The 26,885-nt window shown below is 33.4% G+C and overlaps 2 protein-coding genes across 2 annotated transcripts; both read right to left on the reverse strand.

Moving 5' to 3' along the window:
• Positions 1-84: 84 nt before the first annotated feature.
• LOC120191311 (NAC domain-containing protein 2-like) lies at positions 85-1,455 on the reverse strand. Its single transcript, XM_039194282.1, has 3 exons — positions 1,237-1,455; positions 869-1,143; positions 85-656 (listed from the first exon to the last, which is right to left on the reverse strand). Exons 1-3 carry the CDS (start codon positions 1,403-1,405, stop codon positions 198-200), a joined length of 903 nt encoding a protein of 300 aa, XP_039050213.1. The 5' UTR covers positions 1,406-1,455; the 3' UTR covers positions 85-197.
• Positions 1,456-20,056: 18,601 nt separating this feature from the next.
• On the reverse strand, positions 20,057-23,448 carry LOC120191312 (proteasome subunit beta type-3-A). Its single transcript, XM_039194283.1, has 7 exons — positions 23,319-23,448; positions 23,035-23,216; positions 22,820-22,927; positions 22,010-22,099; positions 20,985-21,069; positions 20,641-20,735; positions 20,057-20,260 (listed from the first exon to the last, which is right to left on the reverse strand). The coding sequence occupies exons 1-7, from the start codon at positions 23,322-23,324 to the stop codon at positions 20,212-20,214; spliced, it is 615 nt and encodes a 204-aa protein (XP_039050214.1). The 5' UTR covers positions 23,325-23,448; the 3' UTR covers positions 20,057-20,211.
• Between the last annotated feature and the right edge of the window lie 3,437 nt (positions 23,449-26,885).

A 26,885-nucleotide genomic window follows, 5' to 3' on the forward strand; every position in this document is an offset into this window, starting at 1 on the left:
ACTAAAATGATTATCATATTTAAAAATTGGTGAAATCTACAGATTTCGATCTACCCAATTCCATACAATTCCATATTTTTAATCGTTTATCTACGCGCACGCTCACCGGTACACTCATGGACTTTAGTCTCGTGTTACCCAGCGATACGCCAAAGCACGGTATTTCTTCAATCTCAACGGCCACAATTTTCCATCCTTTAAAACGGCTTCTGCAGGTACATAAACATATCCTGGAGCGGCGACAGCTGATTATTATTACCCTGCATCTGCGAAGCAAATCCTATATCGAATTCGAGAGTGGAATCGATGTAATTATAGAGAGATTCGAGGGCATTGTTGTTGCCAGTACTTCCCAATTCGTCCTTCCATTTAGGCATGCTTTGAACCTCGGTTGGGAACTCCGGTAACACCACGTGCTCCGAACAGCTGGATTCCGTGTGAACTCTCGGAACCGATTCCGACGAGTCGAAGCACATGTAATCCTTCGCAGTCGCAGCCGGCGGCAAACCGCATATATCCTTGCCAAGTGTCCCGACATCAGGCTTCTTGTCCTCAAACTCTGTCACGCTGGCTTCTTTCGAAACGCTCCCTTGTGGCGGCGGCTTCTCGATGTGACCTTTCTTGTTGTAAATCCGGCAGAGCACCCAATCGTCCAACTGCAAAATAAATCAATAAAGAAATAATTTATTGTCTAAATTCGATGAATTTAAACTATATGATGACCACGTTGTGTAATTTTCAAGTGCGACGAGGCTAAAAAGGTCGTTTAGACCTGTACGTTCCTGGTCCAAATTCTTATCATGCATGTCGATCTCTGGTTTACCCCTAATTTTTTAGCCAGTGAGGAGAGCAAGTGTTTGAATTATACCCTTAAGCTGTTCTTCTTGCGAACCGACCGGTCAACGTCGGCTAACCGATACTCATGCATAATCCAATTAGTTTTCTCTCCTTTCGGAGCTTTCCCGGAGTAAAACACCAAAGCTTTTTTAATACCGACCGGTTTAGGTTTCCCAATCGGCTTATCAGCCCCGGTGGCCTTCCAGTAGCCAGACCCAGCAGCACGCTTCGGCCTTGAACCGTTGGGATATTTCCTGTCTCTCGGCGAAAAGAAATACCATTCTTTCTCTCCGTACAAGGCCAAATCTGCAAATCCAAAGCCAAACAAAAATCGAATCAATTTAGACAGTAAAAAAAAGCAAGGATTTAGAGAAATCAAAGAAAGAAATAAGAATTTACCAGGCAGATCCCAAGGATCGAATTTGTAAAGGTCGAGTTCGGCTATAATAGGGACGGAGATCGACTGCGCCGCACATTTACGGCAGAGATAGTGCATCACAAGCTCCTCGTCCTTTGGATGGAACCGGAAACCAGCTGGTAGCTGTAGCTGTAATTCTGCCGCAGTCATTTCTTTTTTTACCCTCACCGGCAACTTTCCCTTCCCTAATCTATGTGGTCACCTCTGTTGTTTTTTTTTTGTTTTTTTTTTTTTGAGAAAACTGATGTGCAAACTTAAAACATAAGGGAGAGTGATGAATTTATAGGGCATGAAGGGGACACGTGGCGGGGATATTGGTTCAACGTAAAAGGTATGGGACACGTGGAGGACATGGAAGTGAAGTGGGTGGGTGTGGACATCCCACATGCGCCGTGATTTTGTCACTGCTTACGCTATTTGTTTTGGACGGATGCTCGGACATTTTGTGTTCAAAAACAAAAGGCCGCCCCGAGATTCGTGTAATAAGTCGGCGTGTTTTAATCTGGCCACATATTTTTTATTTACAATAAATTATATATTTAATCATTTAAATATTATTCTATATAATTTTTATTATTTAATTATTTTTTAAAAGATTATATTTAATATTATATTTTAATTTTATTTCAATTATTTATCTTTAAAAAAATAAACATGTCTTGGTATTATTATTAAAAAATAAAAAATTATCACAAAACTATGTAACTTTTAAAAACTTAATTACTGATAATATTAATATGATATTTTTATTTTTTTAATGATAATATGATATTATATTAAAAATGATAAATGATTAAAATAGAATAAAAATATTACGTTAAATATAATTCTAAAAAAATAATAATTGAGTGATTAAAAATATAGATTAAGTCATAAGTGGATGATCAAATAATTAGTTTATTTATTTAAAAAAAACCACGATTAAATAAACGTGGTGTAAACATTAAATCTAATTTTATTATATGTCAATTAATATGTAAAACTGATAAAATAAATCATTAAATAATAATTAATTATTTACTTTTAAGGTTGGTAATGATTAAATTATTAATCTGTTTTTAAGAAGATTTAATATTCATTTTTTTGGTACAATTAACATTCATTTAATGATATATAAAATTATACACAATTAAATAAATTAGTTATATGAAATAAATATTCATTGAGTAATTTTAATAATAAAATTGAATTATTTTTAACAAATATATTTGTAAGATATGCATATTATGAATAGGTAAAAAATTAACATCACTTTGTAATTGATTTAAATTATTTTAAAAAATTATATAAAAAACCCAAATTTATTTTTTTTAAATCTGACGTGTCCCGGTTGACATGGATAAGAATAAACAAAGCGGTCGACAAGCGCCGAAAACCGTAATTTCAATCTTTTTCCGCTTCTTCCACACTCCAAATCATTTCCCCAAATAGGTTAGATAAATTACCAACAATCGTGGAGGTAATAATTGTTTGCGGAAATTATCTATTTAGTATCTAAATTATTTATTTTATTTTGGTATTTAATTTTTTTATTTTTTTTAAATTATATATATTGTTTAGTTTTTATTTTATTTTAGTATTTCTCTATTAAAAATTTAATACGTTTAGTACCTAAACTATCAGTTTTTATTCGTTTTAATACATAAAGTTTCATTTTTTTCTAAAAATATTACTTAAATTTTGAACGGGATATTAAAATAAAATAAAAACAAAAACGTTAATGACAAAGTATTAATTATAATCTAGTTTTAATACACGCATTTAGCACACGACGACTTAGGGTGCATGGGCCATGCATATATGCGAGAAGAGCAAGCAAAATATCATGACTGTGGGGAAGAGCTGAAGGAAGGTCGTTCTGGAACCCGTTGAAGGCTGCAATATAATGCAGCTATTATTGCTGCCATGCAGTAATTGTTGCTGCTGCATGAAGGCATGCAGAGGTGATCACGGGCCGAAGGAAGGTCGCATGAAGCACACTGTAACATCCCAAACTATGGGTTAGTGACTAAATGTTAAAGTTTCAGAATTTGGTGATTAAAGTAGAAAAATTGATTAGTTCAATGATTTATCTGGAAATAAATCCTAAAAGTTATTAGTAATTATCAAATGAAGTAGAGGACAAAATGGTCATTTAACTAATAAATAAATTAAAAATAAATATGATAAGGATATATATGTTAGAGGGGATAAGGATGAAGAGACATTCTCTTCATCTTCTTCTTCTTCTTCATGTACGAGAGAAAGAAAGAGCCAAGCTTGCAAATGTAAGATTCTTTGTTAGCTGATTATTTGTTAATTTTAAGAGTGGGTTTTGATCATGAGGTAATACTTAAGCTTATGGAAAGCTTAAGTTGTCCTAAAATCAAAAGATAAAGAAGTTATGAAAGATTAAAGAAAATGAGTTTCTTAAGGAAATTCTGGAAAAGAGTTAGTAAGTGAATTTTGAGAAGGAATTTGACTTGTCATCAATCTAAGTAAGAGATATGAAGTAATAGAATTGGATTTGAAACATGTTGCAAAATTGATGTAATTATTGAATTACATATGGAAGATAGGATTTTAAGGTTTAAGATGAAATAAAAGAATATAGATTGGTTTAAGTATGTGTACTAGAGTTAAGAATGAAAAAGGGGATGATATATGAAGTGTTTGAGAGGAAATGAAGTAATTTTCGTGCTGAAAAATAATTTCTGGGTTAGGGGGAATCGGTACCCATTCAAAGGGGTACCGATACCCTCTCAAACGACAGAATTCCAGAATGTCATGAGGGTATTGATACCCCCAGTAGGGAATCGATACCCCCTAAAGGAAAAATATGAATATTGGTTTAATAAGTTTGTTTAAGTTGCTAGTATCCAATTACAAGGTGTAGGTATCTAATGATTGCCTCAAAATGTACATTTATGTAGATTTTGCGAGTAAAGCAATTCCGGAACATTTGACAAGTAAGATCGATCAAGGGAAAGATATGAGATTGAAATTGACTAGTGAGACCAAGGTGAGTGCATACTAGTGATATGTAGTGTTTAATGGAAATAAGACTTGCGATGAGTCTATTTCCTAGAGTAATATGCATGAAGTCATGGACATGATTATGTGTTGTTAAATTATATGTGATTGTATGTATGCATGACTAAAGATAATGATATGTTTTGTATATGTTATGTGATTATGAATAGGTAGAAAGGAAACAAATGATGATATAAGAATCTATTATAAGATATATGATATGAAAATATGATAGTGAGCTATGTGAAAGAACTATGAGATATATGAGTTATATAGAAAATATATGCGAAGAAGATAGGACATCTATGTTTATATGAAACAATGCAAGGTGATATGAGCTATGTGAGATATGAATATAAAATCATATGAGAAGTGAAAAGAATTACATGAAAATAGACTAAGTGATTACATGTATATGTGAAAAAAGCTATATGATACGATCTAGGTGATTACATGCAACATATGATATTAGATATATGTTTACACATACATGTGGTATGTGACAGAAGAGAATGAACATGTGATTATAAGATCAATGATTACACGTACATGTGATACGTGACTGAAAAGAAAAGATATGTGTTTATAAGAGAAATAATATGAATAAGTAATGTGAACTGTTATAAATGATAATGCTCATGTTATATGATATGAGAGCTAGGGGTATAGTTGGCATGCCAAGGGTCGAGGGTTTACCTATGTTCTTCGGGACATATTGACTGTTTACCTATATTCTTCGGGACATATGGATTGTTTACCTATGTTCTTCGGGACATATGGACTGTTTACCTATGTTCTTCGGGACATATGGACTGATTACCTAGGTTCTTCGGAATCTATGGACTGGTTCTTCGGGACATTGATCGAGCTGTAGTGACAGCATATGTGTGCACAACCTCAATGTACTCACATACCTTAAGTTCTCACTAGTGTACATGGGCTAATAAAGTGATTAAACAAGCATACTGAATGTGATATGTATACGATGGGTTTATAAATGATTATCAAAGGTAAGTGGTTTGAAATGTGTTACATGAACCATATGATGTTATGTGTGTTTCTTAATGATAATGATGGTATATGTTTTTGTATGCTTTATGTTATATGAAATATTATATGTTTTATATGCCTCACTAAGTCAACGACTTAGCGTGTTATTGTTTCACACGTAGGTTTCGAGAAGAGTAAAGAGTAATGTGGAGCAAGACAGGTCAGTTCTCCTTACCAAATATCAGATGAAAAAATATATGTACTGTATATAGAGTGTAGTTGGCATGTAGTCTAAAGATATAAATTGTATGAACTCTGATATATTTTATAAACGTTTTGAATAAGTTAAATGTTATAAAAGTTTTTAAATTACTCACTATTTTATACGAATAAATGTTTGAAAAGTCAATGTGACACTTCGGACTCGTATCCGGGTCGGATACGGGTTGGGGGTGTTACATTTAATGGTATCAAAGCTACGGTTTAGCCGATTTTAGGCTAAAAACGAAGTCGAAAGTGTTTTAAAAAGTGTACATGCCAACACAAAGTGAAAAAATTTCTGATCTGATAGGGTAAGGAGTGTGATGTCTTGTTAATAGAGTTAAATTGTTATGTTATATAAGATAAGTGAATACTGAGAATGATTTATGAAATTTATATATATGTTTATATGATATGATGGATGATATGTGAACATATGCAATTGACATATGTTATACAATTTGAATTGGATGAGCATATGCACACGTGATATCTGATAGAAGAAATGATATGAGCACATGAAAATATGAGAGTTTCCAAAGTGAAATACAAGACGATAGACCTGAAGGTAATAGCATTCACCTGCCCTGGCCAGGCAGGGAGAAGAGCGAAAACCTCAGGGAATGTCTGTATAAGATTAGAGAATGATTCATGATATTGAATGATATTCCGATGTGTTTTTAATTGTATATTTCGTTAACTCATAGAATGAATGTATCGAAATAGTTAAAACAGTTATGAGCACCCGATCTCAAGGGTGAATTTGAGGAAGGCTCTGTTGTTACAGACCTTTGGATATATGATATGAAGATAATGCTAGAAGATGTTCATTTCTCCATAGTGGAGAAATTAAATTGAGAAGTTTGTTATTATGTGGATAAGATGGAATATTGTGAACGAGTGTCACCATAAGGATGTTAAAAGATCAAGTGACGCGGTTATTGTTTGTAAAAGAGTTTGTATTCTAGATGGAAAGAGTTAGCATTGGCTAACAAGAGTATATGATGAAAATGTAATGGAATTATAATATATTGACAGGTTATGATAACCAAATATAAAGAGGATTTGGATACAGTTGTATAGTTTGATCATAGTAAGGTGTTGTGGTGAAGAAGATAAAGATTTGTATGTTTGAAGGAAATACAAGTACAATAGATGATAAGAATGAGGTTTTGTACAAGTAAAGTTGATTATCAAAGTTATGAAAAGATATAGTTTAGTTATGTTATAAGAAGAGATTATGTGTATCGTAATACAGACAAGGATGAAAGAATGAGTAAAAGTTTGGATTGTGGTGAATTAATTAGAAAATGAGGAAAGAAATCAATTGATTGATTTTTGATTTTGAGTGATAAGAATTGATGTTACTGTCTACAGGATAAGTAACAATATATGAATGAAATCAGAGTTATGAATTTGAAACAAATGGATAGTATTGTGTATAAGAAAGAGTGTGGAGATGATAAGGATTTGTACTTTAGAATGAAAGAGTTAGCGTTGACTAACAAGATTTTGTGATGAAATTGTATTGGATATAGTTGTATATTTTGATTACGTAAATGTGATATAGTGAATGAAGTGAGGATTCGTATGGAAGTGTAAATGATAAGTTCGATATAGAAACACGAAAAGTGTGCAAGGTGATGTGAAAATATTGTTTGACTCCTTAAAGTATATGTTTAATCACAATTGAAGAAGATTTAAAGTTGTGTTTTGGTTAAATGATGACGAAATACAAGTTTGGTATGGTTATAAGGTAATTAGAGAGTTATGAAAAATAGATGGATTTATGATATAGAGTGATGAGATGGATGTTCCTGTCAACGTGATGAGTGACATTATATGGAATTTTAGAAAGGTCAAAGGAAAAATGCATAATCGAATGAGAGAAAAGACAACAATGGATTGGTATTACTGGTTATTGTTTATATGATAAGCAACAGAAGATGAATTTATAAACGAAAAAGATAGTTGGAAAACTAAAGGATTGAAAAGTAAGTTTCTGATGATGACAAAAAAGAATAAGTCAGGGAAGTAACATAAGAACATTAGAAGATATGTTCTTATTAAGATTCACAGTGAAAATTCGAGGATGAATTATCTTATAAAGAGGGGAGAGTTGTAACATCCCAAACAATGGGTTAGTGACTAAATGGTAAAGTTTTAGAATTTGGTGATTAAAGTAGAAGAATTGATTAGTTCAATGATTTATCTGGAAATAAATCCTAAAAGTTGTTAGTAATTATCAAATGAAGTAGAGGACAAAATGGTCATTTAACTAATAAATGAATTAAAAATAAATATGATAAGGATATATATGTTAGAGGGGATAAGGATTAAGAGATATTCTCTTCATCTTCTTCTTCATGTACGAGAGAAAGAAAGAGCCAAGTTTGCAAAGGTAAGATTCTTTGTTAGCTGATTATTTGTTAATTTTAAGAGTGGGTTTTGATCATTAGGTAATACTTAAGCTTATGGAAAGCTTAAGTTGTCCTAAAATCAAATGAAAAAGAAGTTATGAAAGATTAAAGAAAATGAGTTTCTTAAGGAAATTTTGGAAAAGAGTTAGTAAGTGAATTTTGAGAAGGAATTTGACTTGTCATGAATCTAAGTAAGAGATACGAAGTAATAGAATTGGATTTGAAACATGTTGCAAAATTGATGTAATTATTGAATTACATATGGAAGATAAGATTTTGAGGTTTAAGATGAAATAAATGAATATATATTGGTTTAAGTATGTGTACTAGAGTTAAAAATGAAAAAGGGGATGATATATGAAGTGTTTGAGAGGAAATGAAGTAATTTTCGTGCTGAAAAATGATTTATGGGTTAGGGGGAATCGATACCCATTCAAAGGGGTATCGATACCCTCTCAAACGACAGAATTCCAGAATGTCATGAGGGTATCGATACCCCCAGTAGGGAATCGATACCCCCTAAAGGAAAAATGTGAATATTGGTTTAATAAGTTTGTTTAAGTTGCTAGTATCCAATTACAAGGTGTAGGTATCTAATGATTGCCTCAAAATGTACATTTATGTAGATTCTGCGAGTAAAGCAATTCCGGAACATTTGACAAGTAAGATCGATCAAGGGAAAGATAAGAGATTGGAATTGACTAGTGAGACCAAGGTGAGTGCATACTAGTGATATGTAGTGTTTAATGGAAATAAGACTTGCGATAAGTCTATTTCCTAGAGTAATATGCATGAAGTCATGGACATGATTATGTGTTGTTATAATTATATGTGATTATCTGTATTACATTGATTATATGTATACATGACTAAAGATAATGATATGCTTTGTATATGTTATATGATTATGAATAGGTAGAAAGGAAACAAATGATGATATAAGAATCTATTATAAGATATATGATATGAAAATATGATAGTGAGCTATGTGAAAGAACTATGAGATATATGAGTTATATAGAAAATATATGCGAACAAGATAGGACATCTATGTTTATATGAAACAATGCAAGGTGATATGAGTTATGTGAGATATGAATATAAAATCATATGAGAAGTGAAAAGAATTATATGAAAATAGACTAAGTGATTACATGTATATGTGAAAGAACCTATATGATACGATCTAGGTGATTACATGCAATATATGATATTAGATATATGTTTACACATAAATGTGGTATGTGATAGAAGAGAAGGAACATGTGATTATGAGATCAATGATTACACGTACATGTGATACGTGACTGAAAAGAAAAGATATGTGTTTATAAGAGAAAGAATATGAATAAGTAATGTGAACTGTTATAAATGATAATGCCCATGTTATATGATATGAGAGCTAGGGGTATAGTTGGCATGCCAAGGGTCGAGGGTTTACCTATGTTCTTTGGGACATATGGATTGTTTACCTATGTTCTTCGGGACATATGGATTGTTTACCTATGTTCTTCGGGACATATGGTTGTTTACTTATGTTCTTCGGGATATATGGATTGATTACCTAGGTTCTTCGGAATCTATGGATTGGTCCTTCGGGACATTGATCGAGCTGTGGTGACAGCATATGTGTGCACAACCTCAATGTACTCACATACCTTAAGTTCTCACTAGTGTACATGGGCTAATAAAGTGATTAAACAAGCATATTGAATGTGATATGTATACGATGGGTTTATAAATGATTATCAAAGGTAAGTGGTTTGAAATGTGTTACATGAACCATATGATGTTATGTGTGTTTCTTAATGATAATGATGGTATATGTTTATGTATGCTTTATGTTATAGGAAATATTATATGTTTTATATACCTCACTAAGTCAACGACTTAGCGTGTGATTGTTTCACACGTAGGTTTCGAGAAGAGTAAAGAGTAATGCGGAGCAAGACAGGTCAGTTCTCCTTACCAAATGTCAGATCAGAAAATATATGTACTGTATATAGAGTGTAGTTGGCATGTAGTCTAAAGATATAAATTGTATGAACTCTGATATATTTTGTAAACGTTTTGAATAAGTTAAATGTTATAAAAGTTTTTAAATTACTCACTATTTTATACGAATAAATGTTTGAAAAGTCAATGTGACACTTTGGACTCGTATCCGGGTCGGATACGGGTTGGGGGTGTTACACACACAGTGACCTCCATGGTTGCATGGAACACACGATGACCTCTATGGTCGCATGGAGCACACGACAACCTAGCGCGCATGGGCCATGCACGCTAGAGAAGAGCTGCAACAGCGAGGGAAGAGAGAAGAGTTGCAGCAACAGCGACGCTTGGTCTCATGGAGCACTTGGTGACCTATGGAGATCGTTCGGAGCACTTGGAGACCAATGACAACACTGTAGCAATCGCCCCATTCAAACAAATAATTCTTCGACTGCATTATTTGAAGATTTTTTTTTCATTGCATTATTCAACAACTTTTGCCCAAAAATATATATTATTGGATATTTTCATATTATTTTTATATACAATTATCTTGAATTATATTTTAATTTAAAATAACATATTTTTATTAAAGTGTAAACTATGGTTAATATAGTGAGGATGGTCAATAATATAATTTTTTGAGTTTTTTTATTCTTTGTGATACAATATGTATACTTTTTTTTGTGTAATTATACAGATATTACACCTATCGATTAAGTATTAACTTGATTGATATCATTATTATCGTAATATCTAAAAGATTATGATTTTAATAATATTTAAATCTATTGAATGATTTTAGTAGTAAAAAGAAACTTCATTTATCCAATTAAATTTGTCCTTTTTGTGTATTAAAATTATCTCAATTAAATTGTCCCTTTGAAAAATTATTAACTTTTTTTAGGCACATTTCCTTTTTAACTTTTTTTAGTGACGTTTTTTATTCACAAAAGCCGCTAATTGTTTTGGTGTCAGTATTACCGACGCTTTTTTGTGACATTTTTATTATTGTCGGGAAAGTTTTTAGCGTCGCTTAAAAACGCCGCTAAAACCCTATTTTGTTGTAGTGTATTAAAAAAAGCACACCACACCATCTTTAAGATAAGAGTGAGAAGAGATCAACCTTTAAGAGAAGAACATGCCCAGATCACCTCCTTCGCCCAGTCATGTACTGCCCTGAGCAATCCACACAAGAGCAAGACATTTCTCCAAATGTTACTAGAGAATGGGAAACAAAAAAAATGTGCTCCCTTGTCTCAACCGCCCCATTACATATTATACATACATCATCCACATTCATCCCTATACATGATAGCCTATCCTTCATAGATAACCTCCCTAAAAGGGCTAGCAAGACAATGATCACATGCTTCGGAGTATGTATTGGGAACTAGACCAATTTGTACCAACCTACCCTCTCCCTTTTCAACCTGATTTCCTTCCATATCATCCTTGTTGATGCACCACCAAGATATCTACCAAATCTCCCAAAATAAGAGCACCCATTAATCTAAGCGCAAAGATCTTCTGCAAGTTCCATCTCATTGACATTAAAGTCTCCATAGTCCAAAAGGCTTTATCCCGAATAAATATTCATGAACCCACGTAACCCACAAAGAACCTTCATTAGCGAGAATTTTTCTCATCAACTAAAAAACACAAGCCTTATTCCAAACAACCAGGTTCAGCAGCCCAAGCCCCCCTCAGCCTTCAAGGAACAAATCCTAGCCCACACTACTTTTGCTTGAAGCTGCCACATTATGATCCTTCCCAAAAAAACCTAGAAAATAATTTCTTAATCCTCTCGAAAACACTCTTCAGAAGGATGAGCTACCTGCACCAATAGTTCAATACACTACAAAGAACCGCATAAATCAACTGAAGTCAACCAACATAACTAAGCTTATAGCCAGCCCATTGATTAAGCTTGGTCTGAATCTTTTCAATCACAACCTGACAATCTTTCTCTCCAAGCTTCCTAGTGATAGAAGGAACGCCCAAATAACGAATAGGAAGCCTCCTCAATTTAAATCCAATACACTCTCAAATCTCCACAAGCTCCATCTTAGAAACCCTAGAAGAAAAGAAGTCACTCTTATTTGCATTGAGCTGAAGTCCATACAACTCATAAAATCGATCAATAATACACTTAATCTCACAAAAAGAGTCAAATGATCCTCTAAAAAATAAGCAGATCATCTGTGAGGCAAAGACGGGTAAGACTAATCCTCTTGCATTAAAATATAAGGCGACAAGGGATTACCCTGTCGGACTCTCATGCCCCTTAAAATACCCAACGAGACTACTATTAAAAGAAACAAAGAATCAGATAATGATTATAAAAACCCCAATCCACTGCATAAATTTCGTCGACAAACCCAAAGCCTCCAATAACAAAAACATAAATCCCAACTCAAACTATCAAACCCTTATGAAGATCAACTTTAATCGCCCATCTATGAGACAAAGTCTTCCTCGCTACCCTCAAACAGTCTCGTGCCAATAAAGTATTATCCACAATATCCCTACCTTGAACAAAAGTTGATTGATTCAAAGAAGTCATTTCAGAAAAATAAACAGTCAAACAACTCATAAGAACCCAAGAAATAGTTTTGTCAATAACAAAACAACAAGAGATCGGTTAATAGATAATATAAATGGGATATAGGGCGTATTATTTTTTTAAGAGAGTCAAATTCAAACAATTACATTTACAATATATATACGTTATCAATAATTAAAAAAATCTGAATATATACCGATAATTTTGAAATACATAGAATATGAGAGAAAGAGACCAATATATTTTAAAACTTGTAGGGAGATTTTTAAAGAATTATAAATTTTAAAGTTTTTTTTTAGAAATTAAAAAATTTAAAATTTCTAATAAAAGGTAATTTAAGTTTGTCAGCTTTAGTTTTAAAATGATAATTGATGTACCTGTTTCGAATTTTTTACGTATGATCCATTTTCGTATAATAAAACTCTCAAAGAAATTTTTTGATAGGGAAAATCTCAAGGAAAAAATATCTTTAAAGATTGTTGAGCATATTCTGAAAGATGAGATCTTGGCATAGTAGGTTGTCCAGCTCAGCGTAGTTAGTTAGCAGACTAACAATCTCAGTTAGTTTGTTATTACTGTTATTGTGTGATGTATACATAACAAGTAATGTGTAATCATCTTTGATATCATAATAAGAATAACCATTCTTAATATCCGTCTATATTACTAGTTTAGCTTACTCAACATGGTATCTTTTGCCATTGGTCTTTGAGACTTCTCTTCTCCGTTGCCTCCCTGATAGCTACTAGTTCGGTTCGTTCCTCACGATGTTTATTCATGGCTGCTGAAGATATTGAGCATAGTCTGGTTTTTGGATACTCTTCGAGAAGCAGTCGCTTGTTCACAAATAAGAAAATCAATATTGTACTTGATGAAATGAACTTTTTGTTGTGGAAACAGCGAGTTCTCTTGACAATCAAGATTCATCGATTGGAACAATTACTCACTCGAGAGCTTAAACCTCCGTCGGCGCAGGTTCATTCTGGTGATGGCAGTCTCGAGGTCAATGAAGATTGTGAAATCTTTATGGCATAGGACAGTGCTTTAGCTTCGTGGTTACTATCTACAATTAGTGATCATATACTTCCTCAAGTTGTTGGTGCATAAACTGCTGTGGATGTGTGGTCAACAGTTCTCAAGTTCTTTTTCAATCGATCGACAATGACAGTAATGAGTCTTTACTGCAAGCTACGATCGATTAAGAAAGGTGATGAAAGTATGAGATCATATCTTACTCAAATCAAAGAAGTGTGTGATGTGTTGGCTGCGTGTGGAAGTGCAATCTCAGATCTTGAGCAAATTGAATGGTTTGTCATTTGAGTATCAATTGTTTATGGCGGTTATCACGGCTAGTAAAGAAACCTTCTCACTTGATGGGGTGAAGTGTGTGTGCTAGTTCATGTTGAGGCATAGTTTAAGAGTTTTCAACTTCAAAATCAAGTGACAATGAGTGCCAATGTTGTTTACATGCAGAATGGTGATCAAGATCCTGGGCGTGCTAATCAATATAATCGGCCTTACAGCTCGAGTGGCAGGACTGAGGCTAGATCAGGAGCTCGTAGTCGTGGACGCTCTAGGCTTTAATGTCAACTGTGTGGTAAGATTGGTCATTTGGTGGATCGATGCTGGCATCGTTTTGACCAAAATTTTCCAGGAGTATTAGCTTATAAAGATGAGTACAAAGATGAATCTGCTGATGCACATGTTAATTCATGTGAGGTGGCAAATGGTTGTCGTTCGTGCAATAACAGTGTTCGTGCTCAGGTTCATGTGGCCTCGTCAACCTCGGATAGGTGGATTGTAGACTTGGGAGCTACACATCATGTCACACCTGAAGCTTCCAAGGTGATTGATGGTTCGGACTACTCTGGTCCAAGTAAGCTGGTCGTGGGTAATTATCACTCGTTAGATATTTGCAAAGCTGGAACTGTTATGCTTAGTACTAAGGATTGAACTTTGTTTCTTCATAATCTACTTCATGTTCCCTCTGTAACTAAAAACTTGCTTTCTGTCTCAAAGTTTGCTAGAGACAATGATGTCTACTTTGAGTTTCATGTGAAGAGGTGTTTGGTTAGAGATCAAGCAACTGGTGTTGTTCTACTGCAAGGACAAGAGAATGGAGGTTTATATCAATTTGATGCTAAAGTAGGTGATCAACGTGGCAATATAGGTGGTTGTTTAGAAATAAATGTAGCCCATAGAGTGAATACTGATATGAAAAATGCATATGACTTGTGGCACATGAGGCTTGGGCATCCTGCACATGTTTCACTAGTAAAAGCTTGTAAAAATATTGGCATTGAAATTCCCACTGATGCAAATACGGTTGACAATGGTGTGTGTGTTGCATGTACAATGGGAAAAAGTAATAAGATCCCCTTTAATGAATCTTCTACAGTGTATTCAAAACCATTCCAGCTTGTTTTTTCAGACTTATGGGGACCCTCGCATGTTGCTTCGAATAATTTTTATTATTATGTTTTGTTTGTTGATGCTTGCACGAGATATTGCTGGGTATATTTGTTGAAAATAAAAGATCAGGCACTTCAAGCTTATCAGTCATTTCATGAAATGGTTAAGACTCATTTTAGTACTATGATTAAAGAAGTACAAATAGATTGGGGGTGAGTATCGATCCATATCTCCCCTATTGACAAAGTTGGGTGTTCATCTTCGGTTGTCATGCCAACATACTTCAGAGCAGAATGGAGTAGTTGAGAGGAAACATCGCCATATCATTGAATCAACTCTTGTTTTAATGGCTCAGGCTTCATTACCGTTTAAGTTTTGGTCCTATGCAGTAAGTACTGCAGTTCACTTGATAAATCGGCTTCTCACACGTGTTTTGCAAGGAAAATCACCCTTTGGGGCATTGCATAAAAATTTACCATACTATGAATTCTTGAAAGTATTCGGTTGCAGATGTTTTCCTCATCTTCGACCTTATCAACATCATAAGCTAAGCTATCGCTCACAACCGTGCACCTTTCTTGGATACAGCTCGCACCACAAGAAGTACCAATGCATGGCTTCAGATGAGAGATCTATATATCGAGGCATGTTATTTTTTATGAAAAATGTTTTCCTTTTGTAGGTAAACAAGACGCTTATGTTCAAAGTAATGGACAGAACATCACAAAATCACCCGTGCAACTACCTGTGGTTGGTGGTGTTGGAAGGGTCTGCATGAAATTGGATGTCCCACACGAAAACCAAGAAGGCTCAACCACCTTGCATATGGAGTCTGTCACGAGATCTCAAAGTGGGGAACATCAAGTTTCGAGCTCTAGTTCCTCTAGAAGCTCAGCTAGGGGAAGTATCGAGCACTCAGATGCGAATGATGAAGACACTCAAAACCAACTGTCTAATGATGCTGGTGTGACCCAAAGTAGCTCACAAAATATGCAAAACGGTTCTGATAAAGTGCAGTCAGTTGCTACACCTGTTACTGGGCACTCTATGATGACCATGAGCAAATGTGGCATTTTTAAACCAAAACTCTACTTTATGGTTCATGCAGAAGTTGAAAATGAACCATGTTCAATACATGAAATGTTGTAGTCTCCTCAGTGGAAGGCAGCAGTCTATGCAGAGTATGAAGAACTGGAATGAAATAACACGTGGTCACTAGTAACCTTACCTGAAGGACGATCAAGAGTGAGTTGCAAGTGGATTTTTCGAATAAAACGGAATACTGATGGGTTTGTACAGAGGTATAAGACCAGACTCGTGGCCAAGGGGTTTACTCAGGTACCTGGACAGGACTTTTAAGAGACCTTAAAGCCCAGTGGTTAAGTCTTCCATCGTTAATGTTATAATAGCTCTTGCATTTCAGAACAAGTGGAAACTAAAGCAAATGGATGTGAACAACGCTTTTTTAAATGGTGATCTTCATGAAGATGTATTCATGCAGCAACCTCAGGGTTTTGAGAAGAAAGTATCAGATGGCTCTTGTATGGTTTGTAAATTACAAAAAGCATTGTATGGACTTAGGCAAGCCCCGAGAAACTGGTTTGCTAAATTGAGAAGTTATGTGCTTAGCATTGGATTTAAAAGCACGCATGTTGATAGTTCACTTTTCATCAAACATGAAAGTGGAAGAGTGTTGTATGTCTTGGTTTATGTTGATGAGATAATCATCACTGGTTGCTCGAATGATGAGATCGAAAAGATGGTTGAACTACTAAGCAAAAACAATTCTAAAGGATCTTAGTCAATTGAGTTATTTTCTTGGTATTGAGGTTAAGCATGCAGGTGGTGGTGTTTTCCTTAGCCAGAAGAAATACATAATAGAGTTGTTAACTAAGATGCGTATGGAAAATGCAGCCTCAACACCTACATCCATGGTCTCTTCTCCTAAACTCTTCAAAGAATCGGGTGATGAGTTGAGTGATGCAAAGGAATATCGAAGCATAGTAGGATCTCTCTTGTATGCGTGTCATACAAGGCCAGATATTGAGTTTAGTGTAAACAAACTGGCTCAATTTATGCATGCACCCTGAGAATAACACTTTGTTGTAGTGAAATGGGTCCTGCGTTATCTTCGAGGAACACTGGACTATGGGTTGGTTTTTTCTCCGAGTAATGAACCAATCCAACTAACAGCATTTGCAGATGCTGATTGGGTGGTTGTGTCGATGACAGGTGCTCCATATCAAGATGTTGTGTGTACCTAGGAGGTACTTTGGTTATGTGGAGTTCAAGGAAACAAAAGATTGTGTCTAGTTCTACTACTGAGGTTTGAGTATCGATGTTTGGCATATATAACATCAAATGTAACTTGGTTAGATGCATTGCTAGCAGATATGGGAGTGCAAATGCAAGTTTCACCAGTTATTTAGTGTGATAACTCAAGTGCAATTGCAATGAGTGAGAATCCTGTGTATCATTCGAAAACTAAGCACGTTGAACTTGATGTTCATTTTGTTAGGGAGAAAGTAGCAGTACGGAAGTTGAAAGTTAATTATGTGCCAACTGAACACCAAGTGGCTGATGGGTTAACTAAAGCATTGACAAAGGATAACTTTGCTGCGTTTCGCCAGAAGCTGGGAGTATTGTCGCTTGAAGAACTGAAGCAGCAGGGAGAATGTTGAACATCAGTTTATTTTTTTGAAGAACTGAATCAGCAGGAAGGATGTTAAGTTTCGTTCAAAGAGTTAAAAAGTTGAAACAATAGGGAGGATGTTGAGCATATTCTGGAAGATGACAGTCTGGCATAGTTGGTTATCTAGCTCAGCGTAGTTAGTTAGCAAACTAACAATTTCAGTTAGTTTGTTATTACTATTATTGCGAGATGTATAAATAACAAGTGTTGTGTAATCATCTTTGATATCATAATAAGAATAACCATTCTTAATATTAGTCTATATTACTAGTTTAGCTTACTCAACAAAGATAGAATTTCAAACGCCTGACACCCGTAGAGAAACTGTGACTTCTCGACATAGCTTTTAACATACCGACATGACTACTGATATCAGTCGACCTCGTCTATTTAACCTAATAATATATGAGCGGTCATTATAATCTTACGCTAAGAATCACAAAACCTTTCAATTAAAGCAAAACGAAAGATCTTGAACCATTTTTTTACTCTTCATCCCTCTCTCTTTTAAGAGAGTCGTAAAAATTAAATATCGACCAACGATCGTATATCATCAATCACGACTCTCTACTTAAATTAAAATAAATAAACCATCATAAGTCGTTATAATTTCTCATAATCAATAATATAATAAATTATTTTTAAAAAAATAAATACCTAAACGAAACTAAAAATATAATTTGAATAATTACTTTATAATTAACCCAAAATATTATTGTTGAGTAAAAACCTTCTAGAGGTGTTCATACACGAGATTCGTGCAGATTGTCTGGTGCGGCGGCGGCGCATGCCAAATCTAAATGTCGGCATTCAGTTAGACTTTTTGTCACGTGGGACAAGGTTCAATGTATCTTATATCTTAGACATGACGTAATTATTACCACATAATAAACACAAAATACACATTAATTAATGAACCAATTCAATATTTTCTTGAATAAAACACGGACATCAAAAATAAAATAGTTTAAATTTTCACATTAATCTCAGTCGATCTAGCCAAAAAAAAGGATAAATTCTAATAATATTAAAATTATTTAATGAATTGAAAATTAATATCTAAATTAAATACACCTCTCAAGTTAATTACTCTCGAAATAATACCTCAACTTTAATTATATTTATTATACTTGTATTTTTATTAACGATATTAATTTATTATAATATCACAACAAAAAATTATTTCACTTATCACTAATAATTTCATTATATATATATATATATAAAGTTAATTTAACGAATGAATTTCCAACTTAGAAACAAAATTTTCTTTAAATACCAATTTGAAAGAAGATGCCTAACTTTAGTATTAACTTGAGAACATTTTTTTTAAAACCAACATAAAAGAATGTACCTAATTTAAGTATCAAATGTATATTTCACTAATAATGTTCAAAAATTTCTAATTATAAAAAAAATATCATATATATTTGTATTTTTTTCGAGTAAAATGTTTATATAATCTGTTACAAAATTTTATATTTATTTTTGAACGATGATGCGACAATATCAAAGTAGCACATCACTCCTTTTTAGTATTTTGACAAAATAAGGGTAAATTACACCGTTACTCACTGAACTATACTCTCTTATTTTCTTCATCTAACTTTCAATTTGATCAATTTACTCACTGAACTTTACAATCGAATCATTTTACTCACTCGACTGTTCTGTCTAACAATAGATGACATGGCAATTTGAAATTATTATTTAATATAATGTAATTAAAAATAAAATAAAAACAAATGGTAATCAGATTCCACTGCCGACCACCGTAATTAGTGGTCGTTCAATCTTAAAATGGGATGAATCGCTTCTCCTCGACACCTTGAGTCTGAATCCAACCTCTATTTTATCAAAACTTGCTCTGAAGTCCATTAATTTGAGATTAAAAGTGAGAAAAACTGAAACATTTCAATCCAAATTCACGGATTTTATGACATTTTCTGATAAAATAACCATTAGATTCAAACTCAAAGAGTCTAGACGAATCGACCCATGAAATTTGGGATCGAACGGACACCATCTACAGTGAGCGATGGTAACCAGAATGAAAAGGACACGGTGCCACATCATAACACCATTAAATAGTTAACAGCAAAGTGAGCAAAATGATTTCATCTGTAAAGTTCAGTGAGCAGACTGATCAAATTAAAGTTGGGTAAGAAAAATAGGAGAGAGAGTAAAATTCAGTAAGAAACGGTATAATTTACCAGTAAAAATAATACCAATTTGAAAAAAATAGCGAAGTTCAAGTATCAATCTGGGCAAAAGGAAAGTTTTGGTACAACTAATGTGAAAAAATAAATAAGTTCATATATCAATGTGAAAAAAAAGAAGTTTAATACCTATATGAAAATATGGAAATGGAAAAAAATGGGCAAGTTTAACTAAAAATTTCATGCATCTTAACTAAAAATTAGCAACAGGAAAAACAAATTTAACTCACAAAGTGCAACAGAATTCAAGCATGATGTTCATTAATGCAAGTTTACCATTTTTTTTCAGCAACTAATTCAGAGTACATCACAATCCGAACGACAAATAAACTGAAAACCCGGTTTATAGTTTTGCAATGGAGAGCCTCGAGAAAGCCAGTCTGCGGCATTCAATCCATCCTTCCCTTCAAGATCCTTTCCTTTACTTCCGTAGGCGTGCTGCAAAATGTATATAATATCAAGTAAATCACAATTGTATTGACCGGACTCGAGTGCAAGCATTGTAGGATCATATCTTTATATTTGCATCTACATATAGGACAAGCATCGGTGTTGGACATGAGTACTTAATGAAAAATTAATGGTCGTGGAGTAGCATAACGTTCAGATGCCGTCAGCTAGTTACCTCTGCTGCAAGTCTGCAAATATTTAGGGTTCCTACTATCCAGACAAATCATTCAAGAAACAACCCAATACTGCATTCTATAGAGACAGCCAGATTCTTTTGGGCAAACCTAATAACAAATATATGACCCTAGGGATAAAATTCCAGGAAAAAATGTGTATATATATCAATGTAAACATTTGTAAATGCTTACACAACATAGACATGTCCTCCCCAACCACTCAGACAGTCGCGATCAACCGACGAAAGGAGAGCTTGGGAAACTGTTTCAAACAACTCCTCAGGTTCCTGGATAACAAAAGAATGGGTCAACAAAGCATGGATTTGTGTTCCTGGAATGAACATTTTGTAGCTAACCACCATAATACTTCTAGCTTATGAGTCGGTGCACTGTAACCTTATTTACTTCCAAAAATAGACATCATATCCTAGGTTTCGAATAAAAGGCATTATAAAGAATTTTAATTTAAAGTTTCATCAATAATGTGAATCCATTTTGAATTTGAGCAAACGGAATTATACAGAAAAATAACAAACCATGTCCTCCTTGAACATTGACTCACAGGCACCATAGAGGGACTCTGATGCAGTGCCAGCTACAACAAAATCTTTTGCAAGCTCCCTGCATTTACAAGGGGAAAAATATAACATTTGTGATAGGAATTTGCTTCAAAAGGCTTTTAGTAATCAAAACAAAGAAGATAAAGAAATCATTATAACCATTAGATTTCAAAGAGTATTTTCAGGAAATAATCCAATTCATCGGAAACCAAGACAGATAAATACAATATGAGAGATAAATATAACAAAGATTCTATGGCTACACTAAAGGTCATTTATTAGTAAAATCATTTAGAAGAAGATAGTCACGAGTCATGACAAGGAAATGAAACATGAAAAACTGTTACGTATAGAGTTGATTTATCGTTATTGAAACTATAAATATGAAACTATTAATAAAAAAAGCCTCCAATTAAAAGTAATTATCATATAGAGTTGCTGGCTAGGGGATAGTTTCTTCTTGTTTGTCATGTGTGCAAAGAGAAAAACTAAAGAATGCATGAAGGTGTTCTTACCTTAGCTAACATCATGCAATTATAGACCAAAATCCCGAGCCTCTAGTTTTGTTAAATATCAAAGGAAAATGCTTGTAAAAACTTGTTTAAGACAAGGTTGGAGAACAGTGGGATTCTTATTTTGATCAGAGCCCAAATTTCAGGTTTTGGAAAAACAGCTTATTATTTTAGTAAAAAGTGTTCAAGTTTCTGGTTCTCTCCTAGATGTCACAGGCCACTAGATGATGCATTATCAGAGTCAGAACTCTGCTTTAATTGTCTTTCGGTTTAGATATGAAATAAAATTTTCATTTCCACAAAGGACATTTGAGTAGCAGAACTTCTATTTACCAAGTAGAATTTAAGGACATTTAGTTTACAAAAACAAGCCTCTTGGTTAGGCAAATACAGTAAGTTAAAGAAGGAAAATGAAAATAATATTCTAAGCAACTTAGACAACTTCATGCTTTATCATTAAAAATTTACAAGAGAATGAAATCAACTTACTTGGCTCCAATTGAATCCATGGTGCAAATGAAGGGTTTGTCTTCATCTCCTAATCCAGCAATTACAGGTTGGCAGAAGTATGGACCAAACCTATGGAAAAAAGAATGCCATAAAACTTATCGCTAACACATAAATAGGTGCACCCTTTTCAAATGTAATTCCCACTCCAAATCTAACTTCCCTAGAAGTTCTCGGCTTGTTGTGTTCTTAATGTTTAGCCATCTCTTAGGTTTCAAGGGTAAACATTAAGAACACGAGAGGCTGAGAAAATCTTGATGCTTAGTTTCTTATCATAAGATAAGTGGTTAATTTCCCTTCAAGTGCATGAAGAAGGCTTTTTCATCCACATGTAAAATTTTCCACTCCTAAACTGGTATCCAGTATTATTCAAAAATATGATATAGAAAATCCGGAGCTTAGCTACTTCATTCATGCAGCCATCTTTAAGAGGTGAAATCTAGGTTTATTGTTCAAATCCAGACATTTGCAACCCACCCTCTATCCCCAAGGTGCAACCTCTTTTGTACAAAAAGGAAAGTACTAAATTACCACTTCTTAACTAGTTTTACTATCTTAATTCACAGGCCATTCTTGCTTAATCAATTTCTCTCCAAGTACATTTTTAAAATTAATCAGAATGCCAATTGTCAAACTAATCAAGAGTTAATACTTGGCTGTATAAAACATAACTAAATCTTCCCATTTCTACCATTAATCTTAAGAACTAAGCTGAAAGCTTGAAATGTTAAAAAGAAAAAAAAGAATCTAACTAAGACATACATTAAAGGGGTGATGAGGGTTTAAACAAACCTTTTCTCGTAAAGAATAGCAGAAACAAGGTTAGCAAAAGTCTCAGGTTTCATGTCCCTTTCTTCTCGTAGCTGGTACAGCTTGTGCCGAAAGACAAGCCTTTGATACCTTCAATCATTATTATTTTTTTTAAAAATGAAACCCAAATATCAAGATAAATCACTTTTTTCATTTAGAAAAAAAAATAAAGGGAAAACAAAAGAGAGGGGAAATACAAGGTTTGAGCATCAGTGGCCAGGCCGGAGAGACCGAGAAAGAGGCGATCGTGGATTTTAGAAATCCTCTGGAAGTCGGTGGCGATAGTTTGGAGTTGAACTCCAAGTCTCCGGTCACTGGCGATGGCGAAGCAGTTCTTTCCTACCATGGCTACTAGGGCACTCCCATTGTACTCAAAGATCTGCGCCATCATCCACCATCAACAATGAGTTTTTTTTTTAAAAAAAAATTAGGGTTTCAACAAAGAATTTAAAAAAAATGATTCGGAAGAAAAATGACATACCGACATCGGAGAATTCAGGGGGTTTCAGCTCTAAAATTTAATGAATTTATGCGAAGAAACTGATTTGATATCAGCAAAAGCGAGCTTAAAAGACAGTAGAGACGGCTTGGGGATCAATCCAGTTTCCAAAGATCCAACCTTTGCATTTCTTTTTAAAAATTAAAAAAAATAAGGCTTTATAAAGTGTTGGGCTTCTCATTTTCCTCTCTATTCCTCAGGCCTCGCCCAATACATTGGCCTATTTTTTTATCATATAAGTAAGTTCGAATTCACATTTTTTAATTATTATTATAATAGTTCATCTTCTAATTTTAAGATTAAATATTTAAATAAAAAGTAATTTTTGTATACATTGATCATAAAAATTTTAATCTTTTAAAATGGTCGAATAAAAAATTAATATTTAAATAAAACTTTATTTAAGATTTATGTTATATTGTTGTCCTTTTGATTAGAATGTTGGGAAGGTCGAAATGTCCATACCCTTGTCGTTAGAGTCAATTTGTATATGCTCTTGTTTCTACCCACTTGAGGTTAGAGATGGACATAGGTCGGGTTTTTGGTCTACCTAACTTGACTCAAGAATAAGGAGTCCTCCACCTAAGACTCGATCTGACCCGACCAAAATAAGTGTTCACCCTACTCAAACCCGACCTGATATATAACTTAAAAATCCAATCCGATCCGAAATAATAAAAAAATATTTTTATTCAATAAAACAATGATTTAATTGAAAAATAATAATATATAGAAGGGTATTATTCTAATTATTCCTAAATATATATAAGGTAAAATTATATTTTTTTCGAGTGGGGTCGGGTCGAGTATTTTTCACCATAAACCCGAACCCGACCTCAAAATTTAAAAAAAAAAATTAGCCCAATCAAATCGGGTCAGGTCAGAAGTCGTTAGGTTCGGATATTATGTCAATCCTTACTTGAGGTTGGATTATTGTACCTATGACTCATATTTGGTAGTTTATTTATGATAAAAGAATTATTTGGATATTTTTTTAAGTTTAATAGATTTGAGAATCCCGAGTGGTCTCGGCGGTAAAAAGAAGTGTGTTTTTTTAGAGATTTTGAACTCGAACAATTGCGTACGCAGAATATACGAGTTGTCAATGATTAAAAAAATGTCTGAACATATGTTACCTTAAAAATTGCCATAGACTAATATAATTTAATTTCAAAGACAACTCGATCTCAACCTACTCAAACTCGTCTAACGGAATTAATTTATTTTTATTTTGGTTGCACTAGAGTAAATACTTATATTATAATAAGTTTTTCTTTAAATGATTTTTTTTTTATTTTCTTGATAAAGATAAAGTGATTACTATAATTAATTATACTCATAATCAATAATTACTATATCTGTTGAATATAATATAATTAAAATAAAATAAAAACAAATTGAAATATGTTAAAAAATCAAAATAAGCACTATATTAATCCAAAAAAAAAATAAAAATGATTTGTAGATATAAATTAGAGGAATTAGATATACATATTGTATATTAAATTTTATATTTTTTTATTAAATCTATGATGATTATAAGATAATATTTGTTTAGAATCTTCATTAACTATTAACATATTTGATGTATTCAAATTTTATGTTTTCTCTATTTGAATGTAATATGTTTTATTTATAATTTAAGGTCTAAAATTTAATGGTTATGTTAGAGTTTGACTCGAATTCAAAGTAACACAAATTAATTAATATTTAAAATTGGGAAAGTAAGAATCCTAGTTTAATTAAAAGTAGATAACTTTATTAGAGTAGATTTCTACTTTATTTATTTATTTATTTATTGTAATCAATTATCTATCCCTATAAATATATATTAAGGGGAAAGGGTTAGATATCAAGTTTTTCTTTCACCAAAATCATCTTCTATTTTATTCCTTCATATTAGTGAAATTCTTCTCTCTTGCTCGCCTTTTGGGGTTTTCATGTAAATCTTGGTGTTCTTTGTTTTTTTTCTTTTTGATTGTGTTTATTTGTTTGTCGATAATCATTCTGATATTATAACAAATTGGTATCAAAGCATTAGGTTCAAGATTATGGCAACATAAAGTATGATATTCCATTGTTGGATCGAAACACCAGGTTTTCGCTATGTCATGAGAAGATTCGAGATGTCCTTGCACTATTAGATCTAAACGTGAAATAAAAGGATTTGATAAGAAGCCGAAAACACAATGGGCGAATGAGGAAAAGCGTAAGGGTCGTAAAGCAATTTCTCAGATTCGTTTACTCTTATCAAATCAAATTTTACAGGATGTGTTGCAAGAAAAAGTGATTGCTTCTTTATGGTCGAAATTGGAGCAACTATGCATGTAGAAATCGTTGACTAGCAAATTGCACTTAAAGCAACATCTTTATTCGCTCAAATTGACAAAGGGTTAATTTCTTGAAGAGCACCTGACCGTATTCAAGAAAAATATCTCCGATCTAGAGAGTTTAGAAGTGAAGTATGATCCAGAAGATTTTGTGTTCATTGCCTCTTTCCTACTCATCTTTCAGAGACACAATTTTGTACAGTCATGAAAAACTCACTCTTGAAGAAGTGTACAATGGCCTGGACTCATTTGACAAGATGAAACATCTTGTATCTGGTTTTGAACCGCAAGTAAAGGGTCTCATGGTGCATGAATCGACTAGATTAAACCATGAAAGAAAAGATGAGTGTTCTTCTAGTAATGAATGAAAGAGCATATCAAAATATTCCAACCAATATAAAACTTGTCACTTTTGTATAAAGAAATGGCATGTTAAATAGGAGTGTTACAAGTTACAGAATAAAACTAAGAGAGAGGCTGAAGAGCAAACCTCCGAAAAATATGGTGAGGCATGTGTAGCAAAGGAGTGCTATGACGAAGAACTTCTAGTTGCGGCTGATGACAACTCTTAACAAGTGATGAGTGGATACTTGACTCTAGTAGCAGTTTTCATATGATTTCTAATCGTGACTGGTTTGTGACATATAAAGTTGTATCTACAAGTGATGTATTTTTGTGAAATAATGTCTATTGTAAAGTCGCAGGTATTGACACAATCAAGATTGAGATGTTTGATGGGATTGTTCGAACACTTGATGATGTAAAACATGTTCCAAATTAGAGTATAAATCTAATTTCGTTAGGTACCCTAGATTAAAAAAGTACAAGTTCTCTAGTGAAGGTGGAGCTATGAAGATTTGCAAGCGATTTCTTGTTGTGATGAAAGGGCAGAGAAAGATTGTCAAGTTTTATGTTCTACAGGGTTCACCAATTTTAGATAATGCAGTTGATGTTTTATCCCTCGTGTCAAATAATGTTGTTACTAGTAAAAACGTCTTGACTAAATTTAGCAAAAGAATACTTTTTATTGAATAAGATAATAGTGGGCAGAACAATTATGTGAAGCAGAAAAGAATTCAATTTGAGTGTTGTGGAAGAGGTGGAGAACATGTTTGTTAAAGTGAAGAATTATTTTTGTTGAGTTTGAGTGTCTCATCAAATTCGAGTGTTTTGTCTCGAAACCTTTGCACTTTTAGAATTCGCGTCAAGTTGGAGATCT

This window comes from Hibiscus syriacus, unplaced genomic scaffold (genome assembly GCF_006381635.1).
Source record: "Hibiscus syriacus cultivar Baekdansim isolate YM2019G1 unplaced genomic scaffold, ASM638163v2 tig00116965_pilon, whole genome shotgun sequence".
In the NCBI taxonomy this organism is placed as follows: domain Eukaryota; kingdom Viridiplantae; phylum Streptophyta; class Magnoliopsida; order Malvales; family Malvaceae; genus Hibiscus; species Hibiscus syriacus.